The sequence below is a fragment of the Triplophysa rosa genome, linkage group LG2 (genome assembly GCF_024868665.1).
Source record: "Triplophysa rosa linkage group LG2, Trosa_1v2, whole genome shotgun sequence".
Taxonomy (NCBI): domain Eukaryota; kingdom Metazoa; phylum Chordata; class Actinopteri; order Cypriniformes; family Nemacheilidae; genus Triplophysa; species Triplophysa rosa.
Genome location: NC_079891.1, coordinates 35,191,263 through 35,213,520, shown reverse-complemented (window position 1 = coordinate 35,213,520; position 22,258 = coordinate 35,191,263). Strand labels below are relative to the sequence as shown.

Genomic DNA, 22,258 nt, shown 5'->3' with positions numbered 1-22,258 from the left:
CGAGTTGTTCCAAATCTGTATAAATGTCTTTGTTCTGATGAACACAGAGAAAGATATTTGGAAGAAAGCTTATAACCAGACAGATTTTGCCCCCCCCCCTTGACTCCCATAGCAGGAACAATTACTGTTGAACACAAAAGAAGATATTTTGAAGAACGTAGGGCAGCAAACAGTTCTGGGGCACTGTTGACTCCCATTTTTCCTACTATGGTAGTCAATGGGGGGCAAAATCTGTCTGGTTAGAAGCATTCTTCCAAATATCTTTCTCTGTGTTCATCAGAACAAATTTGGAACAACTCGAAGTTGAGTAAATGATGACAGAATTTTCAACCCTTTAACATCTATATATTGGGTTAACCATTAAAAGAGGTATTACTTGCAGCATTTGCACTTCGAAAACTGCGCCAGCTAGTGCCACAAAAACAGCTCTGCAACATGTGTGTGTGTGTGTGTGTGTGTGTGTGAGAGAGAGAGAGAGAGAGAGAGAGAGAGAGAGAGAGAGAGAGGGGGGGGGGGTAGGGAGGTGGTGGAGAGAGAGAGCGAAAAGCAGCTCATCATCTCAGAGGGACTGCAGAGACACAGAGCCTCAGAACAATCAATGCAGAAATAAAGCAGCACAAAGGCGCAACATCACCTGAACATCTCGCGCAGGGTGATCGGGACCGTGTTTTTTCCGGGAAGAGCTCGAGCAGGTGCGGATCGTCAGGATGGGGAACCGCGGGATGGAGGATCTGATTCCTCTGGTGAATCGCATGCAGGACGCGTTCTCGGCCATCGGTCAGAACGCGAATCTCGACCTGCCGCAGATCGCCGTGGTGGGCGGACAGAGCGCCGGCAAGAGCTCCGTGCTCGAGAACTTCGTGGGAAAGTGAGTCGTTTATTGATGACGTTTGCGTATTTTTGTCGTATTCGCAAATAAATACAATATCTACATCGATGTTTTAAATATTTGCCTATATAGAGATAAAAAAAATCTAATATAGGCCTATAAGTACAATATATACAATATGGCGACTGCATTGACTGAATCTATATGGATCTATATTTAATATTCTGTATATTCTATAATATTTCAAATTCCTCAATCGTGCCTGCAGTTATACTCGATATTTAATAAATAGGCCTATGTATTTATGTAAATGGAAACAGATAATATATAAGTAGAATATGCAATGTTGCAAATGATTCATGATGAAGTATTTTTACACAATCTATACATGCATTTGTCGTTGTATGTTATACCCCTAGAGTAATTCTCCATTAGGCTTCAATAATATTTTAAGGTCACTCTGAGGATCCTAGATAACCTTTAGATGTTATTGAGTCATGATGAACATCCTCAGCATCTCTTCCTGTGTTCAGAGCAGCTCTTTGTAAATCTTGTTATGTAATCCATCTCAATATTCTTTTAAAGGTATAGTGTGATTCTTCACTGTTCACTGGTGTGTGTGTGTGATGTATCTGGGTGTTTTCCTGTGTCATTTGCGTCTTTATACTGCTAATAAATGGGCAAGGTCATAAAGCTTTTAAACAGATGAAAATACAGTAACCTTCAGCAGTTCTGTGCTCACGATGGAAAGCCAAACGCGGATGCGGTGATGTGCTTTTGCTGCTTGTGCGGTACACGATGGGCCTCCAGGATTGTTTACTGGAACCAGTGACAGCTTACAAGCAAGCAACACAGAAACCGCACTTCCAATTGTTCTCCGTCTTGTCTGTTTCAGAATTTTCATAAGAATGATTATTTTAAGTAAAACATTTTTGGTTCTTGAGAAAGAAATAGGAAAGAAAGAAATGGTTCTTTTAAGTACCTTTGTCTGAACCTCTCATTGCATCTTCATTTTTAGAGATAGCAGAAAATAGATGTATGCTTTTCCATACCATCTAAAAAAAAAACGATGGGTTGTTTCAGAACATGACTGGGTAAAATATAGACATTTTCTTGGCTAATTCAAACCAACGGTTGGGTTCGTCCAGATTTTGAACATGTAGCATTGCTGAGCGTATTGACAGTCAAAAGAATTCCTGGTTACAATATTCAGCATCAGTGTATCATACATACATACATGATGAAATGTGGTCCAGCGTGACCTTACAGGAGGACTTATCTGCCGGTCTACTGCATGCGGCTCTTGTTTTTCTCTGTGAGCCGGGAAGGTTTTTGTCTGTTTGTTGTTTGTTGCACACGTATCTCTGAGGAGATGCTGTTCTTCTGTCCGCTTATCTATCGCATGCTGCATGATTCAGCAAGCGTCGCTGCTGATGTGGGCCGTGTGCAGCGTGATGATAGGTTTGAAGAAAACATAACAGCGTCCCTTATCTTAACAAGCCTCACATCATTCATGCCCGGAGCAAGTTATCAAATGAGCGATGATGATAATATAACATCACTGATAAAATGAGCTGCTGCGGCTGATGAGTATGGCAGGCCGGTAGGGCCAAAATGTGTCAAACTAACGTGTTAACACGTGTTACGCATTAGTTTCACATGTTTGGCCCTTCTGGCCTTCCATAGATGAGGGACTCACCAGCTTTTTGTTCCTGTGTTATTTAAAATCTGGTCAAATGAACCTCATCATTATCTCTGGCAGTCTTCTTCCGTCTGCTCGAGCGACTGTTATTGTCCTGCAGGAGCTCAAAATCTGTAGCGCTTTGCAAGTCTTGAGAAACGAATAATTATTCGTCTATTTAAAGAACGCGTGCTATTTAAATGCTCGCTTAAAGTCCCAGTGAAATTAAAAATTCCAATTCCTATTTTTCATGAAATATTGCAGCGTTTATTGTAAATAGTTTATCAATGTGGGTCGTTCTCTTTTTAAAATTCATGTTCCCTCATAATCTTCAGATAAAATCTGAAACAGCACTTCCGCCCTGTAGTGACAATCCATCTCAAATGACGTATGTTAGACAGCTTGGGCGGAGCATCTGTTAACTCCTCCCCTTCAACTGTCAGTCTGCTCCCAGTTCCATTTCAAAATGCAACGGCTGTTTTTACACGTCCAATTAAATTGCAGAGAAAGGCGAAAGCCACGCCCACTACTTTTCTCATCCGAAATTCCATTTCACTCGGAAATGTGTCAAAATACGGAAGTAAAAACAATCGCAACTTCCGGTGCACGGGGACTTTCAAGCCAGGGGCGTGTCATTTACGCAATCACCGAATGAAAATGCAAAAATAATGATGGTTTTCAAACTAAATTATATATATATATATTAGGGGTGGAGCCGAACCTGAATACGGTATTCGGAAAGGCACAAATAGCGTGTTTTTTACTAATGCTTATTTCGAACAAATACTTTAAAAAATATTCGTATTCGGGAACAAGAAAAACTTTATATCAAAAAGCTGCGTTTTCTCATGAGACCGCAGTGCATGCCCGCATGAGTGAGTGAGTGAGTGAGTGACATTCAGGAGTCGGGGGGTGGGGGGCAAAAGAGGTGACTGACACAGGCTGCTCCACACAGCAACAGAGAAGGCTCGGCTGAGCGAAAAAAGACTTCACTGCGTGCATCACTATTTTTGTTGAATAGATTTTTGTACCTTAACTGGGTTCCGGAGGCAGTTTATAACTTTCGGGAAGCGGAGTTTGATCGGGAGATTATTCCATTACGCTGCATTATTGACGTCTGCAGTCGGGTGCTCTCATGTTCGCTCTGTTTACATACACTATAACGTAAATTAGAAGTGTAACGCAAAAAAACTGGATTTTTACGCCTATTTTGAATTTTACTCGAATACAAATACTTTCCCCCCCTCAACAAATACAAATACAGATACAAATACCGGCTGCTTTGCACACCCTTAATGTATATATATAGCGCAACATCTAGTGGATGTTTCTGTGCTGTAGATGAGTTTATTTGTGTTCTCAGACATACAATCATTCAGGGCTTTGAGATCTTTTGGCCTTTATTAAGCGGCTTCACGTTGATCTATTGTGCTTTTAATAGAACAGTGGTTCTACACTCACAATCTACTGACACCAAAGCCATTAACCACTCTTATGTGCATTAAAAATATTGTGTTTTATATTTAATGTCACATTTAAATCTGCAAATATACTGTATATTTTAAACACAGTATTTGTAAACAAAGTGTTGAAAAAACCAGCATATGCTGGTTTGGTATGTTTTGATGCTGGTTTGTGCTGGTCCTTAGCTGGTTTAAGATGGTCAAACCAGCATCAAAACATACCTAACCCAGAATATGCTGTTTTTTTCAACAGGGACAGTATGTGCATGAAAACGCGTTTACATACAGAGGCTGTGCATACTTCAATGCTTGTTTTAGTGGTGTGATGTCCTCACTTGTTAAACAGCATGAAGGTTACTGTCTAGTCATCTTGTTTCGGCCTACAATGGATTGTTTTGCGTTCATGACCTTGTGTTACCTGTGGTCTGATGTGTCCTGTGGATCTTCATCTGTATGTAAAGACGTCAGCTGTATATCAGTGCAAGATGAGAGAGAATGCAAATGTGAACAGAAGGCAGGAAAATCGTATGGTTCTGATATTTAAAGTGGAATGAGTTAAGCTGAAATGCTCAGAGAAAGAAAGATACGAATATTTTGTTGTAAGTAACCTCAAAAGATGAATCTTCTATGCAGTATAATGAAGATGTTTGGTGAGTGACAGCAAACGTCTCAGTGATGAAGGGACATCGTGTTCTTCATCTTCATTTATGAGCTTCAGTGTGTTTGTTCACCTTCTGAACGCGTACACATTTTTCCTGTCAAGCCGTAATGAAGTTCTCTGACAGATGATGGATGATATACTCTAACGGGACGTGTGGATGGATCAATGTGGCCGTGAATTACTCTCGACCGAATGAGTCCATTTTACAAACACAAATGTTGTGGTTTGTCTTGGCGCTTCAAACACACGTGAACATGTAGGTAAAGATTTTAAAGATACATTCATGATATGATATGATATTCGGTTAAATACATTCATGATATGCGGTCTTAAAGGGACAGTCCACCCAAAAATGAAAATAATGTCATGATTTACTCACCCTGAAGCTCTACATTTCTTTCACAAAGAAAGATGTGAAGAGTTTGGTTCCAAAATAAGATAACTCCGTTTTAGTTCATGTTTTTTTGTTGTGCATTCTAATTACTATCAATCAAACTGCAGTTGGTTTGTTTTGATTTAAGCCATAATAACTAAACAAATACAGCTAACTAACACAATAAAACACAATAAAAACATGTTTTTTTTTTTTAATGGAGTTTTCTCATTTTGGAATCAAACTCTTCATATTTAGACGAATGTAAGCAACTGAGATTTCTGGGGTAGTCAAAAACTGGTAGTCGTAGGTGCCCTAGAACTGTTTGCTTTCGTACATTCTTCAAAGTATCTTCTTTTGTGTTTTAACAGAACAAAAAAAAAAACAATAATATGTATTTTCTACTATGGTAGTCATGATGCCCCAGAAATGTCAGTTGCTAACATTCTTCCAAATATCTTTCTTTGTGTTTAACAGAACAAAGGAATTTATACAGGTTTGAAACAACTTAAGGATGAGTGATTCATGACAGAAGTTTCATTTTTGCGTGGACTAACCCTTTAAAGTATGACAATAATCTTCAGTTGATGTTGTGAAAGAAGCCGGTCCGATGTGATGTTTCAGCACCACGGACAGCTCCCACAGGACCTCTCAGCGATTGAATCATTCCCAGAATTCCTTGCACGAGATGTTTGGTGTCGTGAGCCAAACTAAGATAAAAACTAGCTCAATATGATCAAAGAGATGGAGCTGTCTATTTCTAGAAAGGTTGACAGTAATTTATAAAAATGGTCAAATTTGTGAGTGTGGCCACATATCTACACTTTACGCTGTACCAACGAACATATGATTAAGAAGTAAATAAATGTTAGAGGAATTCAAAATAAAACGATTTGCGCCAATAAACGGCAAAACTAACTGAATCTGTGAGTTACATAATAAACTAGAGATGTATGAAGGATTATGTTTTTAAATGACGATATGACTCATCTTCTGTTCCCAGCCTGTTTAATCGCCCCGTGAGAGCAGAGCATCGCTCAGTCTGAAGTAATTTTCTGTCATACTCTACATTAAGCATCATTAACCGTTCGGCTGCCATACAATGAGTGATCAATGAATTTTTTTAAATCATGTTAAAACATTATCATGCGCCGTTAAAGGTCCACACGGAAACTCTCGTTCATAACATTCTGCTCTTTGTATGCCGTGAATTTTTTAATGCTGGAACATTTAAACGCATTACTAAATCAGGGATTCCTTCTTTTAGGAGCTCATTGCGTCTGGTTGTCTTGTGGTTGTGAATTTGAGCCGGGCTCAGGGATTAACGCTAATCTGTTGGTCCGTTTGCTCAATCTGGAGTGCTTTAATCTGACGGTTTCTTTCACCTGAGTGTGTTTGGGTGGGTCACTTAACCTGAGAACACATCATATATATTAGAATTACACCGTACAAAATATATGATGTAATGATGTCTGAAATTATTTGCGTGCCGTGTTGCAAACATCAGCATGTTGAGACGGGGATTATGTGTGCTTGTCAACATTCATCTGCAGTGTGTGTGTGTGTGTGTGTGCGTTCATGTTGTCCTTCTCCCTGCAGTAGGGATGTTTCTCGACCAGGGTTGTCATTGAAGACACACACACACACACACACACACACACACAGAGAGAGAGAATGGGAGCAGGTGGTGGTGTGTAGGGCGTGATTTAACCAGTCCAACCTGCAGGTCTATCAAGCAGTAGGACATTTACTAAAGTCATCTGAAGGACAAAGCCATAATTCCACTCATCATGCATGTCTCTCTCTCTCTTTTGTATATCCTGTTGAACCGGCGACGTCTCAGTGTTTTTCTGTGTTTGCTGCCATGTGCATGCGCGTGTGTGTGTGATGGTGCATGCAGTGGGGGAGGAGGCGGAGTTTGGGGATTAGATTGAGAGGGCGGGTCCATCCGGCCTGTCCGTCATCTCAGCTGCCTGCAGACGCAGGGGGGTGGGCGAGAGAGAGAGAGAGAGAGAGAGAGAGAGAGAGTCACATGTTTTCTCCTCCTCTGTGCTGCGGGGGGTTTGACACATGCGCTGGCGTGTGTTCTGCTTCAGCTGGTACTGTAGGGTGTTGCTGAGCGCCAGGGCTGCTGGGATGCGCTCGTTCGGGTGAATCTCATGAGATTTGCTCCAGTCACCCTAAAATAAAAGACATTTTAAATGAATTACAATGTTTTTATTGCCATTATTTGTATGACAACTAAGTAAACCCCCTCACACACAAATTATTTTAAAACAAACAAAAAAAATCCAAGACTATCCATTTATCCAAGACTATTCTGATTTGTGTAGTTCTTACATACAATTTGTATATTTAGTATTATGTAGGGTATACATATATTAGGATTATCATGCCATTAAGGTAAGCCACTGACAATTGGGGAAGAAGAAAATTATTGAAAATTTAAAATAAATCCAGTTTAAGAAAAATGTTCGTCACCCTAACATGAGCTTTATTTTATCCATGCATCATTTATTATTTCTTTCAATTTTGGAGTGTAATAAAAGTTCTTTGATGGATTCTTTAATGTTACATAATCATATCAGACCTATCTGCCACCTACGTACATGCATCTGGTTAAGGAGACATGGGATGTGATGAGACATTTATTTATGTGCTATCAGATCAATATTGAACGTTTGCTGTTGAGGGGGAGGAGATAGATTGGGCTTGTCCATATGTTCCTCCATATGGCATTTTTATGTTTGTCACACGAAGTTGCAGGTAAAGCATCTATCCAGATCAGAGAGATCTCTTCTGGACAATCTGCTCATAGATGAAGAGTGAAGAGCTCTATTGATCAGCTTCTGCTGTATGTGCGCGAAATTCTTACTCAACATATTTATTTTCTCAAGTCAACAAAAAACGTCAACTCAAACTTGTATAAATATAAGCAATATAACCAAATCTGCACAGAGAAAGCAAACAGTGACATTAGCGCAGTGTTTTCAATATCTAGTATAATAGTAAGTAGCAGGGCCTGTGTTATTGATATCTGAATGCAAAAATAAAAAACATTGTTTCATCATGTTAACATATTTACATTTACATTTATGCATTTGGCAGAAGCTTTTATCCAAAGCGACTTACATTGCTTTATCCTATACATTTATACATAGGTATGTGCAATCCCCTGGGATCAAACCCACAACCTTGCATTGTTAACGCAATGCTCTTACCATTGAGCTACAGGGTTTTTTTTGTCTTTTTTTATTTAAAGAGAGTACACTTATATGGCCATTGACAGCAAATAAATTATTTATATAGCACATTTCATACACAATGGTAATTCAAAGTGCTTTACATAAAAATATGAAAATAATCACAACAATAAAACAAGGAATTTAAAAACCTTTTAAATTATTTTTGAAAAAAGTGAATTAAAACAGTTTAGAATAAACTGATTATACATGAAATATAGTGCAGTCAGTTCGGACAAGGCACAGTGCTCATTCAGTAAATGCACAGCTAAAAAGATGAGTTTTGAGTCTGCATTTAAATGTTGATCATGTTTTAGCACATCTGATCTCTTCTGGAAGCTGATTCCAGCGACGGGCAGCATAAAAGCTAAAAGTGGATTCCCCTTGTTTAGAGCGAACCCTTGGTATATCTAACTGACTTGATCCTAATGATCTAAGTGGTCTGTTAGGTTTATATTTAGTGAGCATATCTGCGATGTATTTCGGTCTTAGGCCGTTTAGTGATTTATAAACGAGTTACAGTACTTTAAAATCAATCCTAAAAGTAACTGGAAGCCAGTGTAGGGATCTAAGGACTGGTGTAATATGCTCAGATTTTCTGGTTCTAGTGAGAATCCTAGCAGCAGCGTTCTGTATGAGCTGCAGCTGTCTAATGGTTTTCTTGGGAAGGCCGGTGAGAGGACAATTGCAATAATCCACCCTGCTGGTAATGAAGGTCTTGACTGGACTTGACTCCAAGTCTTGACTGGAAACAAAATATCTAATCCTTGCAATGTTTTTGAGATGGTAGTATGCTGATTTCGTTACCGCTTTAACATGACTACTGAAACTAAGGTCTGACTCCAGAATCAGGTATGCATTCACCTTGAGAACTTCATCTGTGTTTCCAAATCCAATTACTTCAGTTTTCTCCTTGTTTAACTGAAGGAAGTTTTGGCACATCCAACTGTTAATTTCATCAATGCATTGGCAGAGGTAGTCAATGGGGCTGTAGTCATTTGGTGATAAGGCTAGGTAAATCTGGGTGTCATCTGCATAGCTGTGATATGCAATATGGTTCTTTTTCATTGTTTGACTCAGTGGGAGCATAGACAGGCTGAACAAGAGTGGCGCAAGCATTGAGCCTTGTGGGACGCCGCATGTCATTGACGTCCACTTGGACTTATGCTCTCCTATACTCACATATACAGTACATACTGTTTTACATTTAAAGTATACTCTGGACTTGTTAAATTATTAACCTTTTTAAACTCACTCTCATTATTTTAAACAATCCAGATTTGCTAATGATTTTATATTTTGATTAGTGTCAGTTTTTCTGAATTTACTATTTATAGGTGTATGTGAGGTAAAATGAGCTTTGTTGTTTTATTCTGTGAAGCACTAACAACATTTCTACCAAATTTCAAATAAAAATATTATCTCTGCATTTATTTGCAGAAAGTTAAAATTCATGTGTCTTGTCATGCTGTCAGTCTTTCACATTGCTGTTGTTTGACTTTGAGCACTTTTCCACCATCGCGCTGAATCGTTCTTGTTGCTTAATCGTTCCATTCCTTGCCGATCCATGCCAGCTGGTACGTAAATGGTTTCATTTTCCACCGCAGGGCTGATAACGTAACCGTTTCAGACTGTGCTTAGAACGATTCGGCGCGATGGTGGAAAAGCGCTCTTTATGTCACTCCTGAGGTTTGGTTTTGTTGAAATTCAACAAACACTGTACTGAAATGAACATTTAATTGAATGATTACATGAACATTTGGAATGGGTCTTGATTTTTTACACGACCGCTTATATGACATAGAAGCAGGTGATGAGAGCCTCATGACCTGAGATTCACCTGCTCTAACATCCTCACCTGTCATCTGTTGTACAGGGATTTCCTCCCGCGGGGTTCTGGGATTGTCACCCGTCGTCCTCTTGTTCTGCAGCTCATCAACTGTCCCACAGGTGAGTCTGGTCTCCTGGTTACAGCAGGTCAAACACATGCTACAGAATAAAAACAGACATAAACCGTAGTGCTGTAATGTGGTGTGTGCTTTGGTTTTCTCTCCTATAACGTCTGTCCTCATGTCCTCTCAGAATATGCAGAGTTCCTTCATTGCAAAGGGAAGAAGTTCACAGATTTCGATGAGGTGCGACAAGAGATCGAGGCAGAGACGGATCGCGCCACGGGCCAGAATAAAGGCATCTCGCCCGTGCCCATAAACCTGCGGGTGTGCTCTCCAAACGGTCCGATTATCTCTCTCGCTCTAGCATCTTTTTCATGTTGATTTATTTGACATTAATATGCCATGTCTGTGTGTTTTTTGCAGTGCTGAATCTGACGTTGGTGGATTTGCCAGGAATGACCAAAGTTCCAGTGGGCGATCAGCCGGCGGACATCGAGCAACAGATCAAAGACATGCTCATGCAGTTTGTGACTAGAGACAACTGCCTTCTGCTGGCCGTCACACCCGCCAACTCCGATCTGGCCAACTCTGACGCCCTGAAGATTGCCAAAGAAGTCGACCCGCAGGGTACGTGTGTGTGCTCTTGACAAGCGATAGTTCACCCAAAACTGAAAATTCTGTCATCATTCATTAACCTCTTGTCATATAAAACCTGTATGACTTTCTATCTACCGCAGAACACAAAAGAAGATATTGTGTAGAAAGTTGCTGACCGAACATCAGCGGCACCCATTCGCTTCTATTGTATTGACACAAAACCAATGGGTGCCACTGATGTTCGGTCACCAACTTTCTTCACAATATCTTCTTTTGTGTTCTGCGGAAGATAGAACGTCATACAGGTTTGAAATGACAAGAGGGCGAATAAATATGACAGAATTTTCATTTTTTTATTTTCATCACTTTAAGAAAAGGATGACATATTGTATATGCTCTCTTTGCTTTGCCAATATTTAAACACGGAACATTTGAAGATGTTTCTTTTTCTCATACAAAACGACCAGTCTTAAAACACTGGAGAAAGATCCTTTCTGTAACCAGATGGTGTAGTTGGGAGTTCTGTCAGCAGCGGCGCACTGGGCCGTGTTTAAACCAAACCGTGACACCTGCTGAATCTTTTTAATGCATTTCAATGTCATATTTTGGTATTTTAGAAAAATAAGACGTACACTTTTTATTTTTATCTTCTAGTTTCAGAAAAGATCTCAATAACGTGTTCCTGTGTTCATGATGCTGTGTGTGTGTGTGCAGGTTTGCGTACTATTGGTGTGATCACCAAGCTTGATCTGATGGATGAAGGCACAGACGCTCGCGACATTTTGGAAAACAAGCTGCTGCCGCTGCGGAGAGGTGAGACATCAGAACCCAACAGCGGAACTTTTCTCTGTACAATGAGAAATAATGGAGCTGGCGCAGCGGCTCACTGACGCGTTGTGCTGCTCATGTAGGCAATAAAGGTTCGAATTTGGCCTTCGATGCCTTTCCACGGAACCAAACTATATCAAGATCAAGAGACCAGCCAGATTACCCTAGCAATGTAATGCATACTTTAAATCTTTTGATTTCTACAGTAGCCAGAAGTAGGAACTATATTTACTACGGTAAGAGGTGTCGATGTAACAAATGCAGTGAATGATTCTGATCTAAAGCCAACGGCAGCACGACATGACTTGTGTCACGATCACAACATCTCACTGTTTCCCTCTAGTGGAAGAACGTGTTTCTCACATCTGCTGTCTGTTGAGAAAAAAGAGAAACTCAGAGAGAGAGAGAGAGAGAGAGAGAGAGAGAGAGAGAGAGAGAGAGAGAGAGAGAGAGAGAGAGGGAGAGAGAGAGAGAGAGAGAGGAAAAATCATTGTCTTGATTTCAATGACACATCTGGAAAAAGCATTGCTTTCTTTCTTTGCTCAGCAGTAAAGTATATTTATGGGAAACTCTTAGTCGGTGAGAGACGGTTTTTCCGCTCAGAGCTCACGTCCTCACGAGAGGTTTTCCCATCAAACCGGTCTTCACCTCGCCCGCCGCCGCGTTCTGCTCATGTAATATGGCACAGCATGCAAACCGCAGGAATGCTTCATAAGGATCTCGACCTTCAAACGCTTGAGAGAACTTCACCAGAGTTTAACCTTCTCTCTCTCGCATCAGCTCTCTTCACCCCTTGACCATCAGAGAGAACAAAACCCAGAGATGAGATCTCTCGCCCAGACATTAAATGAGATTAAATTGAGTGCAAATGGAAACTTTTAAAGTCCCCGTGAACCGGAAGTTGCGATCGTTTTTACTTCCGTATTTGGACACATTTCCGAGTGAAAAGGAATTTCAAAGGAGAAAATAAGTGGGCGTGGCTTGCGTTTTTCAATGCGAATTGATTGGATGTGTAAAAACAGCTGTTGCATTGATTTTGAAATGAAGCTGGCAGCAGACTGACAGTTGAAGGGGAGGAGTTAACGGACGCTCCGCCCAAGCCGTCTAATTTACGTCATTTGAGATGGATAGTCATTGGATGATGCATTTTCAGATTTTAACTGAAGGTTATAAGGGCGCATGAATTTTAAAAAGAAAGTGACACACATTGATAAACTATTTACTATAAACGCTGCAATATTTCAGGGAAAAAAAGAATTGTCATTTTTTATTTCACTGGGACTTTAAGTCTCATCTTCGTCTCTGATATTGCTCCTGAGGAAAGGAATCAAAAATCTCACAATTCGAGTTTCAGAAGAGATGTCAACAATGAGCTCAGATCTGTCAAGTCTGCAGTCAAATTAGAAGATCTCAATATGACCTCAAACATTTCGTGTGTGTGTAACCGAAGGTTACATTGGTGTGGTGAACCGCAGTCAGAAAGACATTGACGGAAAGAAGGACATCCACGCTGCCATGGCGGCCGAGCGGAAGTTTTTTCTCTCTCATCCCGGTTACAGACACCTGGCCGATCGCATGGGGACGCCGTACCTGCAGAAAACTCTCAATCAGGTCAGATGATCACAACTGGACATTTGGGAATGAAACGTCAGATCACGTGTGTCTGGTCATAAGATCGATCCTTAATCTTTCTCTCTGCTGCAGCAACTGACCAATCACATTCGAGACACGCTGCCCGGCCTGCGCGCTAAACTCCAGAGCCAGCTGCTGTCCATCGAGAAAGAGGTGGAGGAGTACAAGAACTTCCGTCCAGACGATCCGTCCCGCAAGACCAAAGCCCTGCTGCAGTCAGTGACACACACACATCAGACACGTCTGATCTACGTTCTCATTTACAATAAACGTGTTGAGGATTCAGATGTACTCTTTTAAGGGGCTGAGTGTTGAGTGTTTGTGTGTTTCAGGATGGTTCAGCAGTTCTCCGTGGACTTTGATAAGCGTATCGAGGGCTCTGGAGATCAGATAGACACGTATGAGCTGTCTGGAGGAGCCCGAATCAATCGCATCTTCCATGAGCGCTTCCCCTTCGAGCTGGTGAAGGTACGTGAGGAGTCCACACACACACTCAGTGAAAACACACATGATGTGATGATGTCACAGGCGGATGACATTAGTGCGTTTCAGCCTCTGTGCCTCTGAAAGGCCGATCTCTGTTGGTCTTGAGCCACAGGACATAGAGACCCTTCAAGAGTCTGGACACTCGTGTTTTAATGTTAAACCCTCTCTCTCTCTCTCTCGCTCGCTCGATCATTTAGCGGTTGTAGCTGGTGAGTCACGCAGCAGGACTGCAGCTCCTCTGGGCCTGAGTGCAGCTTTTATGAGGAAAACATTCCGCTTGGCCTGGAAAAACATCACAACACACACACCAGCACACAAGAACACAAACACACACACACACACACACACACACAAAAAACACACACATGCACACATACACAAACAAAACACAAGCACGCACACACAAAACACAAGCACACAAAACACACACACAAAACACAAGCACACAAAAAACACACACATGCACACATACACAAAACACAAGCACGCACACACAAAACACACACAAACAAACACACACACACACACACACAAAAAACACACAAAACACAAGCACACAAAAAACACACACAAAACACAAGAACACAAAAAACACACACAAACACACACACAAAACACAAGAACACAAAAAACACACACAAACACACACACAACAAACACACATGCACACATACACAAAACACAAAAACACACACACAAAACACAAGCACACAAAAAACACACACAAAACACAAGAACACAAAAAACACACACAAACACACACACAAAACACAAGAACACAAAAAACACACACAAACACACACACAAAACACAAGCACACAATAAACACACATGCACACATACACAAAACACAAGCACACACAAACAAAACACACACACAAAACACAAGCACACAAAAAACACACACATGCACACATACGCAAAACCCAAGCACGCACACACAAAACACACGCACAAACACACACACACAAAACACAAGCACACACACACACACACACATGCACACACACAAAACATAAGCACACAAAAAACACACACAAGCACACACACAAAACACAAGCACACAAAAAACACACACAAGCACACACACAAAACACAAGCACACAAAAAACACACACATGCACACATACACAAAACACGAGCACACACACACAAAACACACACACAAAAAACACACACAAGCACACACACAAAACACAAGCACACAAAAAACACACACAAAACACAAGCACACAAAAAACACACACAAGCACACTAAAACACACAACACACAACAACGCAACACACAAACAACACACGCACAAACAAAAAAAACACGCACGCACACACAAGCACACACACAAAACACAAGCACACACACACAAAACACACACACACACACACACACACACACACAAAACACAAGCACGCACACACAAAACACACACACACACACACACAAGCACACACACAAGCACACAAAAAACACACACAAGCACACACACAAAAAACACAAACATGCACACACAAAACACACACACACACGCACACACACACAAAAAAACACACACAAAACACAAGCACACAAAAAACACACGCAAGCACACACACAAAAAACACAAACATGCACACACACAAAACACAAGCACACAAAAAACACACATGCACACATACTCAAAACCCAAGCACGCACACACAAAACACACGCACAAACACACACACACAAAACACAAGCACGCACACACACACATGCACACACACAAAACACATGCACAAACACACAAAACACACGCACAACACACACACACACAAGCACGCACAGATCACACAGCGAATGAAACAGTGTGATTCAGCCCACTGGAAGTGTTTCTGTTTTTACTCTCTTACGTAAACAAATGAATATCAGATTCATGAAGCAGTTATTTGATTTATTTGCTCGTAAGAAGTTTATATGAACAGTTTCATTTTAATATTTGCCTTGTGATACAAATACTAAGTCATTCATCATTATATCATAAGTAAGTATCATCATTTTGTAATGTAATATAAAAAGCAATATATTGTAAAGTACATGGCTACTTGTTTCAATGGGTTATTCTAAATAAATAAATATAATAATAATTACACACCTGAATCAAGATCATGTCCAAGTCATGTTTCATTCCAAAATATGTCAAAAGAAATGATTTTGTTTTAGGAACATGAAGCCTATTTTTAGGAACATTGTCATTTAAAAAAAATTCATTGTGACCGATCGTCCTCAAATTTCTAATCAGGTTTAATTTTCTTTGTGTCAAATATTTCCTTTTGTGTTAGAGGTGGAATATGAACCGGGGCATGAGATTCTCAAGTGATGGTTTGTTGATTTTGATGTCATTCTTATATTGTTCTGGTGTGTTCTCTCTCTTCAGATGGAGTTCGATGAGAAGGAGCTGCGTAAGGAGATCAGCTACGCCATCAAGAACATTCATGGCATCAGGCACGTTGGTCCTTCACTTCCGTCCTCGTCTCCGTCTGCTATTCCGTGTCCTGCTTGTTTGTCTGGGGTCAGAGCTCATCCAACACATCTCACATCTGATCGGAAACCAATCTGACTCCAGAACAGTCTACAGAGATACAAGAGGAGGGTTTATGATCAGATATGAGAGTGTTGGCGAGATGACCGTCTGTCTGTGCTCACGCTTCTGTCCGTCTGTCAAAGCTCCTCCTGACCGTTCTGATGAACCCTGGTGCTCTGTTGTTAGCTGTAGATTTACTCGATCGAAAAATCCGAGCAGTATTCATGTAGCTAACAAGTGCAACTGAATATATGGTCACAAAAAAAGATTAACACATTTTTTTTTTACATTCATCTTTCTTCTCTGTTGCTGCTCTGTCCTGGGCCGGTCCGTTTTCTCTCTCTCTCTCTCTCTCTCTCTCTCTCTCTCTCTCTCTCTGTCTCTCTCTCTCTCTCTCTCTCTCTCTCTCTCTCTCTCTCTGTGTGTCTGACGGACAGGACGGGCCTCTTCACGCCGGACATGGCCTTTGAAACCATTGTGAAAAGGCTGATCAACAAGATTAAAGAGCCGTGCCAGAAATGCGTGGACATGGTGATTTGTGAGCTAGTCAATACTGTTAGGCAGTGTACCAAGAAGGTAAAAGCTGGTGAACGGTTACCAACCCAAACTATCACTGTTAGCAACCTCTGAGCTGAACGCCAGGGGGTTTGTGGGTGTCCAGCGATGTGCGTGTGCCTGCCGCTTTGGACTGACGGGTTCTGGCTGGTGTGGCGGCGTTTGCTTGCTGTGAGGACGGGTTCTGGATGCTGAGGTTTCACTGCACGGTTACCGTAGTCCATGGCGACGAGACCTCAGCATCCAAACTCTCCAGCTGTAGAGACGGAGGTTTTTAGGGACGGCAGCAGTGAATGTTGTCTGGACAGCTGGGTATCCACAGAGGAGCACTTTAATCGGTCAGAGATTGCTCTCTCATCACAGCCTCAGATGTTTCTCCTGAGCTACTGAGTATTTATTCTAGACATCGATGAGATAAAATGGAGAGAAATGGGAAACTTTTGCTTCAGTCTCATCTGCGTCTCAGAGATTTCTCTTATGGAAAAAAGTCACAAATGTGTCTGTCATTAGAGTTTGAGAAGAGATGTCAACAATTTGATCAATGACAATGAAAGTCTCATCAAATTTACATAAATTAACCAAATAATTCATTTTACACCTTCATACTTTTCATGTTTTTTAATTTCATTTAATATTTTAATTTAATTAATTATTTTATTTAATTTTATTATTTAATTTAATAATAATTATTATTATTTATTTTATTTTTTTGAGTTGTTTTATTCTTATTTTATTTTGAGTTGTTTTATTTTATTACATTTTTTGTTATTGTATTTTATTTTATTGAGCTATTAGTTTCTCTAAACCAGTGGTTCTCAAACTTTTTCGTTGTAAGGCCCCCTTTGTTTTAAGTGCATCGCTTTGCGGCCCCCCATATAAAGACGTATAATCTTAAACTTAGAATTTTAATTAAACCAAAAACATTCAGTTATACAATGCTGGAACCTCAATTCGTTTGGTTGGTGGTGTCATTTTTCTGATGTTTTATTGTATAAAATCTATGATAAATTTCTATATTTCATAAAATGCCACAAAATCTGTGGCCCCGCTGGATCCATCTTGGGGCCCCCCCACGGCCCCCAGTTTGAGAACCACTGCTCTAAACAGCATACTATAGCTCGGAATTTGATGAGAACCGATTAAATTTATATTGAGAAATTTGAGAGTTCTTGCAAACTGTGAGCAAACCAAGAGAGATGACAAAAATTCACGCTGCTTTAGTTTGTCCAGAAGCCTCTGTCTCGAAGCTGATTGGCTGATGGACGGGTGACGGGTCGACGTCTCTCTGGGTTAGAGGGTCTTCGGCTCAGATCCGCTGTTGAACGGCTTGAGATGATACTGAATGTCTCACTTCTCTTTCCTCTGTGCTGTTTGTTTGGCTCTCCTGACATCCTTCCTCTCTTCCGTGTCCTCTCTCTCTCTCTCTCTCTCTCTCTCTCTCTCTCCCCATAAATTCCTCTGCAGGACGGGCCTGTTCACCCCTGATCTGGCCTTTGAGGCCATAGTGAAAAAGCAGATGCAAAAGCTAAATGGACCGTGCCTGAAATGTATAGATATGGTCGTGAGCGAACTCACCTCCACCATTCACAAATGTAGTGAGAAGGTAACGCGAGTCCCCGTGTGTCCGCGTCTATCTCACGTGTACGGATAGACCGATGACTGGACTTTAACACTCAAGTGTAAACTGTTTTACATTTACATTGGTGAAGTTCTGCTTTCATTAAGTGGTGATAGTCAAAATCAAAAATGAAAATCTGTCATGGTTTACTCACCCTCCCATCATTCCTCTTTCTGTTCTTCTCTTTTCCTTCTTTCTCTTTTTTACCATCTCGTCGTTCCAAGCTTGACTTTTTGTCTTCTGTGTAATATAAGAGCAGGTTACTTTTACACTATGAACAATGGAACTTTCTTAACGTTAATTCAGCTGTTTTAAACCTTGACTAACTTAAGTAAAAATATATAGAAAAAATTGAATTGACTTATTCATCACATCATTTTTACCATGTACGGTACAATTTATTTTATGATAACTTTATTGCCATAAAAGTATAAAAAAGGTTTTAAAAAGTATGAAAAATGGTAAAGAAAAATATTTCAATTTAATTATGTGGAAAAATTTGTGTAGTCATTTTAATTTTAAGATTAAAGATAAGATTTTGTTTTCCTGTTCCATACGTAGAAGAAAATGAGTATGACAATTTTCATTTTTGGCTGAAACGTTCTTTTAAAGCAAAAATAAAACTTCTTTCATCATTTATTCATCCTCATGTCATTTTATGACCTTCAGCAGAACACGACAGAAGATATGGACCTTTTTCATGTTTCCGGGTTTCTCAGCAGCGGAAGTCGTCATAGTCAACTAAACTTCTATAGCGGTGAATGGGAATGGGAACATTTTTTTGCGTTTTTTTGTGTTCCCAACGATAGTGTTTTCTCACAGTAAAACATGACACAGATATTTACTTTTAAAAAATTAGTTACAATATTGCACAAAATATTTTTAAGTACTTTAAAGGTTATTTTAACGTAATATTCAATGAATAAATCAAAGTAAAATTACCTAAATTATTTACATCACATTATAAACTTAAAAAAATCAAGTAGAAATACTAAGCTCTCCCATGACCTAAGCACAAGCACCGCTCTTCTGAACGATGGTAACCACGAAACTCAAAAATACAAACAGAATCTCTTCTAAATCTTAAAGACAACTGAAAAATAAACACTATCAAGTCTTTCATTTTATTTTAAAGCACATAAAAAAGCACTTTTTCACAAAAATGACTCACCTAATGCTGTTGCATGCAGAGCATGCTAGGAACTTAACTAAAATAAATTAACTAAAATAATTAAGTGAAGATCCTACGTATATACAAGTTAAAGTAGGTTGAACATGATAAAATTGCTTTGAATTCACTCAATAATTTGTGCATTTAGAATTCCGAGATTTTTTCTGTAATCTTAATTTAAATTTTGGTTAAAAAACAAGAACACAATTGTATTAAGTAAAGTTTACTCAATTAATTTCATGAAATCTACAATGACCCAGAATCATTTTTTACAGTGCTGCTTTCAACAAAAAAAATAGAGAGTATGATGACGGCAGTCAAAAGAGAGAATGATGTCAAATTCACCGTGACGTCCAGACGCTGTATAAGAAACACCCTGGCCCCAACTATAGTCGTATTGTAATTTGATGCAAAGGTAATATAATACAAAGTATAGTGTTATAAACGTACATACAATTAAAAAAAAATTAAATCTAAAAAATGCTGATGACCGTTGAACGTGTCATCACAGACTTGTGAGAAAGGTCCATTTTGAACACAAAACATTTCTCAAAATATCTTCTTTTGTGTTTCATTGAAGAAACAGTCACATACAGATTTACAATCAAATGAGAGGAATAAATGATGACAGAATTTAGATTTTTGTCCGAACTGTCCCTTTAAGATGTAGACAGATGAAGTTTCCCACTGCTTCAGCGATCAGATTTAGTTCTGGTTCATGGTCCCGAGTCAGTTTCTCTCTTTATTTTCTTTCTTTCTATGTGTCTTTTCATTCTGATTAATCACTGTGGTCATCTGTTTTGGCCGTGCTGCTTGTGTGGTGCACTGCATTGTAGGGATTGTGTTGGTGATGTTAAGACAAATACATGACAGGTCGTATTATTAAAAAGTATTATTAAAAAAGCCTCTTACAAACACTGGTGAAATGAAAACATTCATTAGTGAAATTCATTCATATGCATTACCGAAAAGCCTCTTACACAAAAAGAAAAGTGTCAGTAATGCTAAACTTAGTTTCAGTAATTCATATGAATGAATGAATCACAAAGATTCATCAGTGTATGTCTCAGGGGTTTTTAATAATTACATCTGCATGTGTCTGTGACATCATTTCTTGTAAAGTTTAAAGGTTTGCTTGACGTTCGTCTCCTCTAGTGTAGTTGAGGACATATTGAAGACAGCTGGGTTGTATTCTCAGACTCCATCACAGTAATGAAGTGAAGACATCTTACATAAAATTATTGATGTCATTAGAAAAATGATAGATTTTGCTACACTCAAATTTTCTTTGTGTAGAGAATTTGACAAACACTAGTCCAGCAACGATCGGTCTATCCATACCATTCAGTTAGTCTTCATCTTAATTTCATAAAGCAAATATATGTTTATAGATGTTTTTTCCTATTATCCCAATTTAATTTGATGTATACCAGAGCATGCTCTTATCTGCATTGTCTGTGTTGCTGTTAAATTGTAACAGTTGTAATAGTTTTACTTTTCTGATCTGTTTGACATCCATGAAATAATAATGATGAATTAACTGATGTTTCAGACTGGACCATCTTCTAACCCCAGCATGACAGTCATAACAGACAGACACACACACACGCCTGGTTTATTATCCCCGTGGGGACAGTCCATAGGCGTAATGTTTTTTATACTGTACAAACTGTATATTTTATCCCCTAACCCAACCCCTAAACCTAAAGATCATAGAACACTTTTTGCATTTTTAGATTTTAAAAAATATTATTCTGTAAAATTTATTAGCTTTTTTGCCTATGAGGACCTCAATTTTGGTCCCCACGGTGACACGAGTCCCCATGAGTTGGTGTGAATTCAGGTTTAGGTCCCCACCGGGATATACAAACATGAACACACGCACACACACCCCTCTCTCTACTCACTTTATCATCTATAACCCCGTCCAGCATCATTAGAACTATTCTGCCTTTTGTGGATTTATATTTTTGATGCCAGCAGACAGTTAGTGAAATGCTCTCATGCTGTTCCAAACTCAGTCATGCTTGCTTTTCAGTGAAACACAAAAGGAGAAATATTGAAGAATCCTTTCCGTACAATCAAAGAGACCACATCTTTCAATCTTTCGAAGAATTACAAAAACACATTCAATTCTTAACAAATCTAGCATCCAGTCTTCATATTTAAATCTTCTGTTTACTCTTTAGAAAATCATAAACCGACGTTTCATCGGACGCGCGCGCCAGACTTCCGGTTAACTTCCGGGTTGTGTTTGGCTATTTGTATTTTATTTAATACATGTTAATATTGTTTTATATGATTATTTTAGTGTATTATAATTGTATTAAGTAAACGATTTGTTGAATTTTGTTGTATGTTCATTTTATTAAATAAACAATTCTTTGAATGGGTCCTGTAGTTTTGACGCATTTAAAGAAACCGTATGGTACACTGACATCTAGCGGTTGAGCTTGGTATCGCAGTCTAAAATCAAAATATTAGAGAGACAAGTTTAGCTATCTAACGGTTCTTCTCGGTTTCTTTTGATTGTTATCAGAAATAATCTACAGACACTCTATTGTTTGTGAACGTGTACCGGGACTTCAGTTGGAGTCACAAAAGTGCGCATGCGCAGTAACGTTTGCTTATGTGGTTAAGATGAAACCGTCTATAGGCCTACTATTGTTGTACTGAACATTTCTGATTCTGAA

General features: G+C 39.5%; 1 protein-coding gene across 11 annotated transcripts in view; it reads left to right on the top strand.

Annotated features, from left to right (window-relative positions):
• The first annotated feature begins 516 nt into the window (after positions 1-516).
• Positions 517-22,258, top strand: part of dnm1a (dynamin 1a) — a 55,376-nt gene continuing 33,634 nt past the window's right edge. For 8 of the 11 annotated variants that reach the window (XR_008962595.1, XR_008962597.1, XR_008962599.1 and 5 more), the window contains exons 1-10: positions 517-868; positions 10,126-10,199; positions 10,332-10,481; positions 10,565-10,768; positions 11,453-11,551; positions 13,017-13,177; positions 13,271-13,413; positions 13,531-13,666; positions 16,075-16,142; positions 18,241-18,379. Coding sequence is in view for 6 of the 11 variants with exons in the window: in XM_057329048.1 (XP_057185031.1) it covers positions 708-868; positions 10,126-10,199; positions 10,332-10,481; positions 10,565-10,768; positions 11,453-11,551; positions 13,017-13,177; positions 13,271-13,413; positions 13,531-13,666; positions 16,075-16,142; positions 18,241-18,379 (1,335 nt within the window). In the remaining 5 variants the exon portion in view is untranslated. Of the gene's footprint in view, positions 869-10,125; positions 10,200-10,331; positions 10,482-10,564; positions 10,769-11,452; positions 11,552-13,016; positions 13,178-13,270; positions 13,414-13,530; positions 13,667-16,074; positions 16,143-16,658; positions 16,798-18,240; positions 18,380-22,258 lie in introns of all 11 variants that reach the window. The other 3 variants (XR_008962596.1, XM_057329047.1, XM_057329051.1) reach the window with 2 other exon arrangements.